This window comes from Lepidochelys kempii, chromosome 7 (genome assembly GCF_965140265.1).
Source record: "Lepidochelys kempii isolate rLepKem1 chromosome 7, rLepKem1.hap2, whole genome shotgun sequence".
In the NCBI taxonomy this organism is placed as follows: domain Eukaryota; kingdom Metazoa; phylum Chordata; order Testudines; family Cheloniidae; genus Lepidochelys; species Lepidochelys kempii.
Window position 1 is genome coordinate 85,177,044 of NC_133262.1, and position 12,341 is coordinate 85,189,384.

The 12,341-nt window shown below is 41.7% G+C and overlaps 1 protein-coding gene across 5 annotated transcripts in view; it reads right to left on the bottom strand.

The window, feature by feature from the left end:
• The window catches only part of PALD1 (phosphatase domain containing paladin 1), a 193,048-nt gene that overhangs the window by 154,660 nt on the left and 26,047 nt on the right, over positions 1 to 12,341 (bottom strand). Inside the window, exon 1 of one of the 5 annotated variants that reach the window (XM_073353586.1) lies at positions 1,584 to 1,998. The exons of the other annotated variants lie outside the window; for them this stretch is intronic. Coding sequence (XP_073209687.1) covers positions 1,584 to 1,660 — 77 coding nt within the window. The 5' untranslated portion in view covers positions 1,661 to 1,998. Of the gene's footprint in view, positions 1 to 1,583; positions 1,999 to 12,341 lie in introns of those variants that run through there. 5 annotated transcript variants of the gene reach the window in all.

The following is a 12,341-nucleotide window of genomic DNA, read 5'->3' on the forward strand; positions in this document are numbered from 1 at the left end:
CTTGTCTCCCTCCCAGCAGAGGGGGGAGGAGGGGTAAAAACAGCATGTCCTCCCCCCGGCGGTGGGGGTGAAAGCTGCGCAGACCCCAGAGCTGCTCCTGCGCTGTTGTCTCCGGCTGCCTTGGGCTGGCAGCCCCAGCATCTTGCTGTAAGTGGCTGCCCTGTGAATGGGAGTGGGGACAGGCAGCCCAGATGTGCCTATCTTTAAGACACAATACAGGCCCAGTACAGTACTTGCCTCTTTTTTTTGGATCTCTGTTGCTGCCTGATTGGTTACTTCTGGTTTCACATGGCGTCTGGTTGATCGATCAGTCCATAACTCTGGGGTTTGTATCTTTGAGATTCTACTGTATTTTAATTCCTGGCATCATCACTTAGGGCTTGATACTACAAGGTGCTGAGTATTTCTGGCCCCAATCCAGCAGAGCAAATAAGCACCAGCAGTCCCACTGAAGTCAACAGGACTACCCACGTGCTTAAGTGGATCAAGGCGGGAGTGGTCATCACCTCACATGATGAAGCCTTTCGTCTGTTTAGAAATAGGACAGATAGTTCAATGCTTTGTGGCATACAGCTTGACTACAGGTATTTGTAGGGAAATAGAAAAAAAGGTTTACAGAATCCAGTCTAATTATCTTGGTGATGATAAATATAAAAATAATATACAGCACTTTAGTGTTTTATGTTTCCCATGTGCTCTATAAACACTAACCAGTTAATCCACACAACACCCAATGTACATAAGTAGGTAGGTAGTTAGGTAAATAATCATCTCTGTTTTACAAATAGAGAGACAGGGATTATGTGACTTGCTCAAAGATGCAGAGTTGGGCACAGATCTTGCAAGAATCGGATTGAAGAACTGGTTCCTAAATGAACAGTGGAACTGGATTAGAAATAAATTCATTATTTTCAACAAATTTAGAAAAAAATCATTTTAAATAGTGTTAAAATGTAATTATAATAAAAATTAATTAGGTTGGGTTGAAATTTAAGTGCCCAATCCCCCCCTCCCCAAATCAGTTATTTATATCATTGATTATGTTTTCTCAAGTTTATCCTACGTCAATCAGGTCACATCACAATACCAGTAAAATGAAAATAAAGGTAAGTATTTTTTTTAAAAAATCAGGGTTCCTGATTCCTACTTTATGCTAAGTCCACCAAATCATGCTGCTGGAATGGTAAACCCTGAACATTTATATTCTCTATATTCACCAAAACATTAGTAAAAATCAAAGGCTTAATTCACATACCAGGGTTTCTTCCAAAGCTCTAAAAGTTTGGTAGAGAATGGATGAAAAGAGGCGCTATCTGTCCCTCCTAGTATTTTTAATTTAAGATAAAACCAAAGCACAAAGGCCCTGATTCAGATTTACACTAAGGCCCCTTTACTCCACACTGGCAGTAGTAAATGAGAATCAGGCCCACAGTTTGCAATGTATCACTCTTTAAGGTTTTCTAAACTTTTCCCCTTTTGGAGGTCAGCCTATTAAAGAGAAAACAAGCACTAGTCTCAGCAGATACTGTTCTCTTAGTAAGACAGAAAATAAATAAATACCGAAGCAGGAAGTGCTGGCCTACCTTGACAGGAAGTGATCACACAAATGGACAAAGACATTTTCTGTCCGAGGGCAATATGTTAATTGAGAGGCACACATCTGCTTGCGAACTGGGCCATTGGAATAAATGGAATGGGAAATGTGTGGCAGTAAAAACGGAAATATGTTATTGTGGAAGACAGTAGCAGTCAGAGGATTGAACCTGGAAGGAAGTGACTTAACCAAGCATTCTGTCCTCTGTTATTTCCCACTGAACATCCTGTGCATCCTATGCACGCCTCTTTCACCCTGTTTCACAAAACAACAGCCTCTTAAAATCTACAGGTTTCAGAGTAGCAGCTGTGTTAGTCTGTATTTGCAAAAAGAAAAGGAAGACTTGTGGCACCTTAGAGACTAACAAATTTCTTTGAGCATAAGCTTTCGTGAGCTACAGCTCATTTCATCGGATGCAGTGTATCCTATTTCCAGCAGAGGGGATCTGGATGGCTCCTTATCTTTGCATTCCCAGCCATCACACTGTACTTCTTGTTTTGAACAGTGTTAAGCAAACAGCTTGTAAATATGTGGTAGGGTAAGATCAGTGAGCTAGAGTAAGGGAGGGACCAAAAACAGCAGGATCCTGCTCTCTTTAATTGCAGCTATTAACAATTGCTAGACCTGCTCCCTTCATTATACCACAGAATCCCTTTAATAGCAAACTAAAACAAAACACACCCAGATCTGATACCTTGTGCATTATATTCTTCCCATGCCACCATAAATAAAGATCCCTTGGTGGACATGCTGCCCGCATCTTTCTCTGCAGAAGGTTGTGGTAGATTAAAGAAAAGAGTCAGGAAAGAGCAATTAAATGAGACTAAAACACCTCAGTTATTTCTCCTCTGTGCATACGTGGCTCCAGGATTATAAAAAGGGAAAATGGATGGTTGAGGAGACTTGTTATAGGATACAGAGCCCTTTATCTCTAGTTTCAGAGTAACAGCCGTGTTAGTCTATCTTTGCAAAAAGAAAAGGAGTACTTGTGGCATCTTAGAGACTAACCAATTTATTTGAGCATGAGCTTTCGTGAGCTACAGCTCACTTCATCGGATGCATACCGTGGAAACTGCAGAAGACATTATATACACACAGAGACCATGAGGACAGTGGGATGGGAGGGGGTATTGTTTCATGGTCTCTGTGTGTATATAATGTCTTCTGCAGTTTCCACGGTATGCATCCGATGAAGTGAGCTGTAGCTCACGAAAGCTCATGCTCAAATAAATTGGTTAGTCTCTAAGATGCCACAAGTACTCCTTTTCTTTATCTCTAGAACACTGCATCAGTAATGAGAGAAAGTAGCTGGCATCTTACACCCTGTGACTTAGGTGAAATGAGTTGATGGTTTCAGCCCGGTGGTTTCTAGTGGGTTGATGGCCACATTATAAAAGATCACCTCAGTCAGTACCAGCTGGCACTTTAGGATGGCAACTTCTGCCAAGAGTCTGAGAAGTGAATGAAAACAGAGTGAATTCTCCTGCAGCCACTCAATGCAATCCCTCCACATCAGGACCAACGTACACTGATAGGACGATGTAAGGGAAGAAGGCACTGTCCCTATTGTGTTTGTCCTGTGGCTAAGGTTCACCAAAGCTATCAGCGTGGCTCCTTTCACCAGCACTAACTTCTCAACTTTAACCATTTCAATGATGATAGAAACCTCAAGGAACATTATAGCAGTGGCAATAAGCTTTGTAAAAGTGGGAAAGGGAAGGGACAGAACATTAAGCATGCAGCCCTTAAGAGGAAAACAGGAAGATGGAAAGGCCTTTTTTCCCCTAAGTCAGTGCACTAACCCTTGATAGCCCTGGAGTTAAGGCAGATCAGAGCCAAGAGACATCCTGTGCAGCAGGACAGCTGTAGTATTCTCTAGGACCGTTTGCTACCAGATCACTTCAGACCGGAATACTTCAGGTCTGCGTGCATTTCCTACACAGAGAACATTCAGCACTTTGCTTGATTTGAAGTTAGTTTAAGACTCATTAAAGCTGAGCCCATTATTTGTGCACAGAACAACTTGCACAAGCGGAAGCTGCCACGGCTCACCCCTAATCCTGACCTTCTGTGAACCTTGGCATTACACGTTCCCTCCCCACCACAGTTTTCTCAATTCGGAGAGACAGAAACCTTAATATTTCCAACAATCTCTTGAGCAGAGAAGCCTTGTTGCATTGTGCTGTATAGTTGTTTTGCGACAGGCAGTGTTGATCTTCATTTCCTCAGGGGTTGGAGTAGCTTGAAGATTCCTGAATGGCTCAGTTTCAGGCTTCAAGAGAGCCTTCAATCTGCCCTTCTTGAAAACAATTGACAAACACAGCGGCCAAATGCAGTAGTCATTTTTAGGCCATTTTTCTAAAGTGCTCTACATAATACTGCAGGAAAACCACCACGCTAAAGAACACGATAAGATGATGTTATCACTAAAGTGTCCACTTCGCAGGTTGTTTATAAAGGGTGGCAACTAGATTAACTAGAAAGGAGGTGGGGGAATAGGAACTGCACAGCTCTTTTAGAACTAGGGATTTTTTTTTACAGAAGAAACACTGACTCTTGTCTGTCTATACTTGTTTGAGAATGTTGCACTTCACTTGTTAATCACTTGAAACTGCTGATAACATCATAGCAAAGTAAAGAGGAGAGATGGCAAACAAGACACACACACCCCAAGTGTTGCTGCAACTGTCCTTGGCCTATACACAGGTGATGGAGAAGGCTCCTTGCATTCTCCCTGTTTGCGCTAGGGTCGGAGTGGTTACTATTATTTGTATTACAGTATCACCAGGATGTCCCGAGATTGGAGCCCCACTGTATAATCATATAATAAACAGCCCTTGCCTCAGAACTTACAACCTAAATAGACAAAACAGCCAGAAGGACAGGAGGAGGAATTTGCCCAGCAATTCAGGGGCAGAACTGGGAATGGAACCCACACCTCCTGACTGCTAACTGCATTAGCAGCTCCCAAGCACGTGCATGGACTACCACGGTAGCAGCAACTGAGTGTTACTATGTTAATTTAAAAATGAATGTTGCTATGGACATAGTAAAATTAAGGTTTATACATATGGCTATCAGTCCTTCATGAGTAACAGAGTCAAACAATTCTCTTCATTCACGACCACCACAAGGCCCAGCCCAGCAAACCCAAAATCAGAACTCAAACTCAGGCCCCCTGCATGTCACCTTAAAAGCACCCAATCTAATCTAGGTCTGTTCCACCTTAACATTGGGTTTGTGGGTTTATTAAGATTTAATCTATTGATTAAGAAATGGATTTACACACAAATATCTTTAATAATTACATTATACCTTGATATTCTACCTCCACTGAGAGAGCTGGTAATTTAATGGAGACAGCTACAGATGAAGACACTGACCAAACACCACCTAATGTCAGCATAGGAAGCAGAGTTGGAAAAACTAGACATAACAGATGGCTTTCATTATGTATATGCAAGAGGAACAATCACTGGCAAGAGCTAAACAAAGGGCCTGTACTTGTTTTATTGTAACTTTAGTGTATTTAAATACTCTGGATACAGACTAGATTTATTGTCTGTAATTATTAGTATTTCAAATGCCATAGAAAGTGAACTGCAAACATTTAGATTTTAAAATATCTTTTCCATTTGTATATTTATCAAGTGTCTGTGTGTCCTCTGCGAAAATGTTGTCCAGTAACTTCAAGAAGCAACCTTATAGGACTTCACAGATACCTTTCCACCTCTGACAGCACAGAATCCTTTACGGTTGATTATTTTTCCAGTGTCTTAAGTGGCTGGAGCATAACAGCACTGCAAAACGGATGTGCTACACCTAGATTTCAGCTCCCTATAGGTGGACACAAATAGGCCCTGTACTTAAAGAGAAAATAAAACAGTTTAAAAAAAAAAGCACACACCAAAAAAAAACAAAACACACCACACAACTTATGCTGTTGTGACCTTAACAGCATCCCAATGAAAGAGGGCAAGGGCTCCCTGGTATCTGGTGGTAAGTGTCAGCTGGCCTGACCAGTTCACTGTACCTCAAGTAATGTCATAACCTGTATCTAAAAAGGTATCATGCAAGATATCAATGGAAAGCTAACAACATACTGATCATCAATATTATTGTGTGCTGTATGTACCAAGGGCAAATGCAAAATTACAAACATATTGGGAATTGTTACCAAAATGTGTCTGCCAGGCAGAACTAAGGGCTAGCCTACACTGGCAACGTTAACCACCTCCACGAGTGGCCTAGCTACCATCACTGTCTACACTGGCACGTTACAGTGCTGAAACTTGCTGCGGCCAGCGGGCTGTTTTTTCACACCCCTAAGCGAAAAAGTTGCAGCGCTGTAAAGTGCCAGTGTAGACAAGCCCTAAAGTTACCCCTAGACAAAGGAAGGTGGTTCTGCCACCTAAACGGTACATTAAGAGGAGACAATGGGAGTACAATTTACATAGAAGATAAACAGGACCATCAAGCTAACAAGGAGAGGAGGTAACCACTCAGCATCACTGCAGAGAGAAGACATTGCAGGAAACAGAATAATTTGCATTTTAGCAGACACCAGCAGGAGAAGAAGTCAGCATGGAGCTTCCTTCACCACAAGACTCCATGTTGCTTTCCTCAGAGCTTGAGCAAACTTTACTTTGTAGAGTAATCGTCAGAAGAATCCATTTCAAAGATTGACTAGACCAGTGGTTCTCAACCAGGGATATGTATACCCCTGGGAGCACACAGAGGTACATCAACTCATCTAGATATTTGCCTAGTTTTACAACAGGCCACATAAAAAGCACTAGCGAAGTCCTTACAAACTAAAATTTCCTACCAACAATGACTTATTTATACTGCTCTATATACTATACACTGAAATGTAAGTACAGTATTTATATTCCAGTTGATTTTATAATTATATGGTAAAAATGAGAAAGTAAACAACTTTTCAGTAATAGCGTGCTGTGACATCTGTATTATTATGTCTGATTTTGTAAGCAAGTCTTTTTTAAGTGAGGTGAAATTTGGGGGTACACAAGACAAATCAGACTCCTGAAAGGGGTACAGTAGTCTGGAAAAGTTGAGAACCACTGGACTAGACTACAAATGAAAGGGGTGAAGAACCCCAAGTTATCTTTCACCTAAGACGACAAAGGAACTGAGCACTTTGGACTTCGTGGAAGATCCTGACCAGAGGGTTTGGTCGGCCATCCTGATGAAAGGAAGAGTGGTAAGAAAACTACCTTGAAAAAAGACTGCAGCTTGTTTGGCTAAGTCTAGAAAGTGTTCTTCACTTTGATTTTCTTGTAACCATTTCTAACTCTGTCCTTTATACTTGAACACACTTAAAGTCCTATCTCGTTTTGTTAATGAGCTTTTTTACTTGTAATATAAACCAACCAGTGCTGTGTTTGATTTAAAGTGGATGTTTAACGGGAGTTAATGTGGCAAGTTGTTGGGCTCTCTCTTTAAAGGAGAAAACAAACCTTATTATTTCTCTGAGTGTTCCAAGCTTCAGACCATGTGGTTTTGAGAAAATTTGGGACTGGTAGGGTCATCTTGCCTGGGGTAACCAGAGTGTGGCTGGGATGTGACAAGCAGGCTGCTGGAAACGGAATAGCTGAGTCAGAGCTGCTTAACCCACAGACACTCAGTGCAGGCTTGTATACTGGCTGGGAGCGACCAGACAAGAGAACCACAGCAGCATAGACACTTGGGGCATTCAGGGCAGGCAGTGACACAACACCTCACTAGTCTGTATTCCACCCCAGAACGTGAAAGCTGCATTATATACCTGGCCCAAGCTTCACAAAATTATTTCCTGTGGAGTATTTAGAGAAACCATGTTGAAGGGGGGCAAGGAAAATGTTTTTCTGCTAAGCTCTGTTTGGTTAGTTCATATCTACTGCACCCATTTATCTATTTTGTCCACCCGTTGTGTTGTCAAACATGTAAATTGTGAGCCCTCTCCAGCAGAGACAGTCTTGTTTGTATGTACAATGCCTAGAATGAGGCCCTGATCCTTGCTTGGAGTGTCTCGGTGCTATCATAATTCAAATAAATTACCATAATAAATAATAAAAATGTATACTGGTCACAGTAACTCTTGGGCTGGTCTATGCTGGAATAGATGGGACCCACCATTCAACACTGGTGAAGTTCCAGTGGTGGTAGCAGTGATAGAAGCTGCACTATAAATAGGGCTCAGTCATTTTTTATTACTATTTTCTCAGCCTACTCAAAGCAATACAGTTTGTTGTTCAGATGACTCTCAGTCTTCTGACAGTGACACAACGTCCTGTAAAGCCTGCCTGCCATCATTCACAAGCAAAGACAAGTTTTCCCATTGCATAGATTTCTCTTCACTTTGAGGACAAGATTTATCAGATTCAGAATGGCTTGGCTACCTCCAGGGTGATAAATCCTTGCCTGGGAAAAAGCAAAGTCTGAGTTTCAGCCACTCTCACTGAGGTTCTAAAATTGCTGTGGAAGATTTGGGCTGTCACCTACATAATTTGGGGCCATGCTAATCATGGCTGGCCTAATCTATCAGAGGAACACTGGGACCTTTATTGGTATAAACTGTCAATGCCTTCCTTTAAGAGGACAAGGTGCCGGCCCCACATAAGCAAGCGACTGGTAGGCCCACGCTCAAGAAATCACCTCTTGATGCTGACAGACACAAGAGTCAGTCTGATTCTAGTCTTTCTGTTTTAAGAAGGTTGTAATGAGTCAGCTCTATTATTATATAGGATCCTCAGACAGAAGGTGTGTGTCTTGTTGATGATAGACAAATGGCAGGTGTCCATATAGATACTTTCAAATCTGCCGGCTGCCTTTGATAGCACTGACCACCAGATATTGGTGTGTGCCCAGCAGGGAAGGCAGAGTAATGTTTGGGTGGCATCATTCATTCCTTTCAGAAAGGACCCAGAGGACAGTATTGGCCCTGAGGTATTGGGCCTAGGGTCTTCCTCACTAGCCAAGGAAAATAACCCTAATGCCATACTCAGATCTCTTTCAGGCTCTTCCCTCAGGACAGTTTATTACTCCTAACACAAAATAAAGCTATTCCCCTCACCAACAGAGCCTGCTGGGGGCCCAAAGACCTTTCAGTCAATATCCCTCTCTTCTCCAGGGGCAGTCACAGGAGCCAACCTCCCTTCTGCAGTTCTCCCCCTGCCCAGGTGAGCTGTTTCTTGGCTTTTATGATCACTTGATCCCTTCCCAACTGGGTCTGATAATCAAATAGGGCTGCCTGGCTCCAGGCCCTCTAGCCCTTACAGGAGAAAAACATCCTCTTATAGGCTGCATCTGACCTATGGGCCCTCATGGAAGACTGAATGGGAGATGTGCCAGAATAAACCAGTAAAAGTAACCAAGAAGTTGACAAGGAAAACCATTTTGACTGCCATGTCACGTGTGTGTGCTGACTCAGCTCTGTATCTTCTTTCATCGGACCCAGGTGGTATAACTTCTTTGGGTATGCCAACACTGCAATGCAAAAAAAAAAAAAAAAACCTGTTGCACCCAATCTCAGAGCCCAGGCCAGGTGACTCGGGCTCACAGGACTAAAAATAGCAGAGTTCGACATTCAGGCTCAGGCTGGAGCCCAGGCTCTGAGACCCACCCCTGCCTTGCAGGATCTCAAAGCCCAAATGCCTACACTGGTATTTTATAGTGCTGCAGCCTGAGCCTCACAAACCTCAGTCATCGGACCTGGGCCAGCAGTGGCCATACTTTGGGTCCTTTATTGCAGCATAGACATATCCTTTTCTTTCTCCGTGTCCCAGCTGAGATTTGGGCTTGTTACTTGGTTTAGGTTCAATGTGGATAAGATTTCTTCCACCCAGCCAACATCTGGCGAAGCAATATCTGGTTCCTCAACTGCAGCGTAACAACTCCTTGTGTTAAGGTTCACAATATAAGGATCCTGCTGTGTCTGTGGCTGCTCTTGGATTTCCAGGAAACATCACCAGCCAAGAACACGTTTTTTTCCCCATCTTTGCTTGTTGAGAAGACCGTGATCTCTTCTTCTGGATGTTGACCTCCTCATAGTTATCCATGCTTTTATCAACTCCACAATGGATTCATTTAATGCTCTCTACATGGGGTTACACTTAAGTCCACTCAAACTTCAGTTAATGCTGAAAGTGGCAGCCTGCTTACTTAGTGTTTCACACTCAAAACATATCATACATGTGCTCCATAGTTTGCACTAAATTAAACATTTGTTTCTGGATGCAATTCAAGGTGTAGGTTTTGATCAATAAAGTCTGTTTAGTTTCAGTTCTAGATACCTTGGAGATCATATTTTGTGCTGACAATGGACATTAGATGAAATGCTCATTTATAGATCCTAGATTTGAACTCTGGGACCTGGAGGAATAGCTTTTTCAGTGCAGAACCCTCAGCTTGTGAATTTGCTTCCCACTTGTTCTCACAGAATCTGCATTTGTTGGAGAATTTATCATCACTCATGCTTTTGCCTTAGTGTGGACTGGAGGGTATGCATGCTGTACTTTCATTATGGTTTGAGGAGAGATTCTTTTGAGTTAAGATTTGGTTAATTTGTTCTGCTTTAATTGTTGTTTTATGCTTGCTGTGCCTGCAACTAGAGATAGAAAATAAATAACACCGTATCTATTGCTAATATATGAAGTGTAACAACCCCTACCATCACCTGACATATACATCGGGATGGGGTATGAGGATCCAACTAGACTGATCAAGGCAAGACATTGTTTTCTGCTGCCACCACTATTGTTAACCAGGGAAGATGGGTATTAAAATGGAGGGGTGCACAGATGAGGCCAAGAAACTACCATGAGGAACCACAATTAAAAAAGGGTCTAAAAAGACTTCAGAAAGGGTTAAAACTGTCTTAAAAAGGGTTTTTACTATGATTATAATTATTGCATCAATCATTATTATAGAATAATTGTTATCACTAGTACCTGGAGGGACCTTGACCTGCCAGCTGGTCCTTTTTATTGACAACAGTGATGAAAGCAAGGTAAGGCGCCAGGAAAACCCCTGATCAATTTCAACCACAGCAACTGCAAACCAACAAATACACATACATTGCACGTATGTATACTGTATATACATGCAATAAAAGTTACATTAGGATATTTTTCAATAGCCATGGTGATAGCCACAACAGAATGTATTTACATACAGCTTCTTTTGTCCAGGGAGAGACATAAAACACTGCCCAATAAAGCACTAGCATTTCTAAAATTTTGAAAGCAAAGGCTACAACAAACAGGTTCTCTCTTGCACAGTCTTCATGTCATGGTGACAGATGAGATGCTACAGAGAAAACTGAGTAATGAGTCTCCCCAATAGACATACAGTTACTATAGGCCTTGTATCTCTAGGCTATGTCAACACTACACACCTTCGAGCAGCACAGCTGTACCGCTAAAGCTGCACCGCTGTAAGATCTCCCATGTAGCTGCTCTATGCCAACAGGAGAGAGCTCTCCCATCGGCATAATTAAACCACCCCCAATGAGCAGCGGTAGCTGTGTTGGCGGAAGACTGTCCACACCAGTGCTTCTGTTGGTGAAACTTATGTCAGTGTGAGGGGTGGTTTTTTCCACACCCTGACTGACAAAAGTGCTAGTGTAGACAGTCTCAGATGGTAAGGGCTTGATTCTCCTCTCATATTTGTCTAACTCCACTAATTTTAGAGGAATTACTCTTGAATTAAACCGGTTTAAGTGAGATCAGAATCAGACCTGAAGTTGTATCAGCAGACACTGATAATGGTTTGTTGATTCAGACTTCACTGTGCAACTAACATATGGTAATAAAAGGTTTATCAAGTACGCATTACCACAGTTCCTTTGTGCTTTACTTTAGTAAAAAATACTTTGATCTCAATTCTGAATTTTATCAGGAAATCAGTACAGCGATTTTAGAGCAGGGTTGGTACCCATAAAGCCATCTTGATGTTTAGCAGTGAAATTCACTCTCCCTACTTAGAACGTGGCCCCCTTCATACCAGGGGTGAATCTCACCCTTGTGCTCCTGTATTCTGAATATGCTACATTCTGGACAATATATAATCAGAGGTGCCTCCTCTGACTAAGATGCCTTTTCCAGGCTGCCCTTTTGTAAAGCATTTATCACCCATTTCAAATCTTCCTTTTTAAGCAAAGGTCTGGCACTATGCCAGAGATGGTAAAAAGATGTTTTAGGAACAAAACTTGAATATCCTGGCAACAGAACTTGGGTGAGACCTACTTTTAGTTGCTGAACTACTTCACTCTCTAAGAAAAGAGATCAATAAAACATCATTAATGACGACTAATAAGATCACAGAATTCCCTAATATCATTTTACCACTTTTTAACAAAAAAGGAGATAATTTAAAATGACACAAAACCTAATTGCATACTGGTCTTCTAAAACTCTTTTCTTGTTCCAGACCCTCCTCTTTCTATAACAAGGCTTAGAAGGCCACTAACTTAATTATCTGCCATTAACACTGTTTGCTTATTTGCACAATGAAAATACAATGCCCAGTTTCGAGCCACTCAGCTTCTAGCAAAGTGCTGCAGGTCTTGAGTTGCAGACTCTAAAAGGGAATTTGCTTCTTTTAAAAACCCACTTTTTCCATTGGCATTATAAACCAAATGTATATAGAAACAGTTCTGTGGTGCTTTAGATTTAGTTTTCATAACACTTCAATCTATGGACAACCTAAATTAATTTTCATAACTTCCATCTTTGATTTATTAACA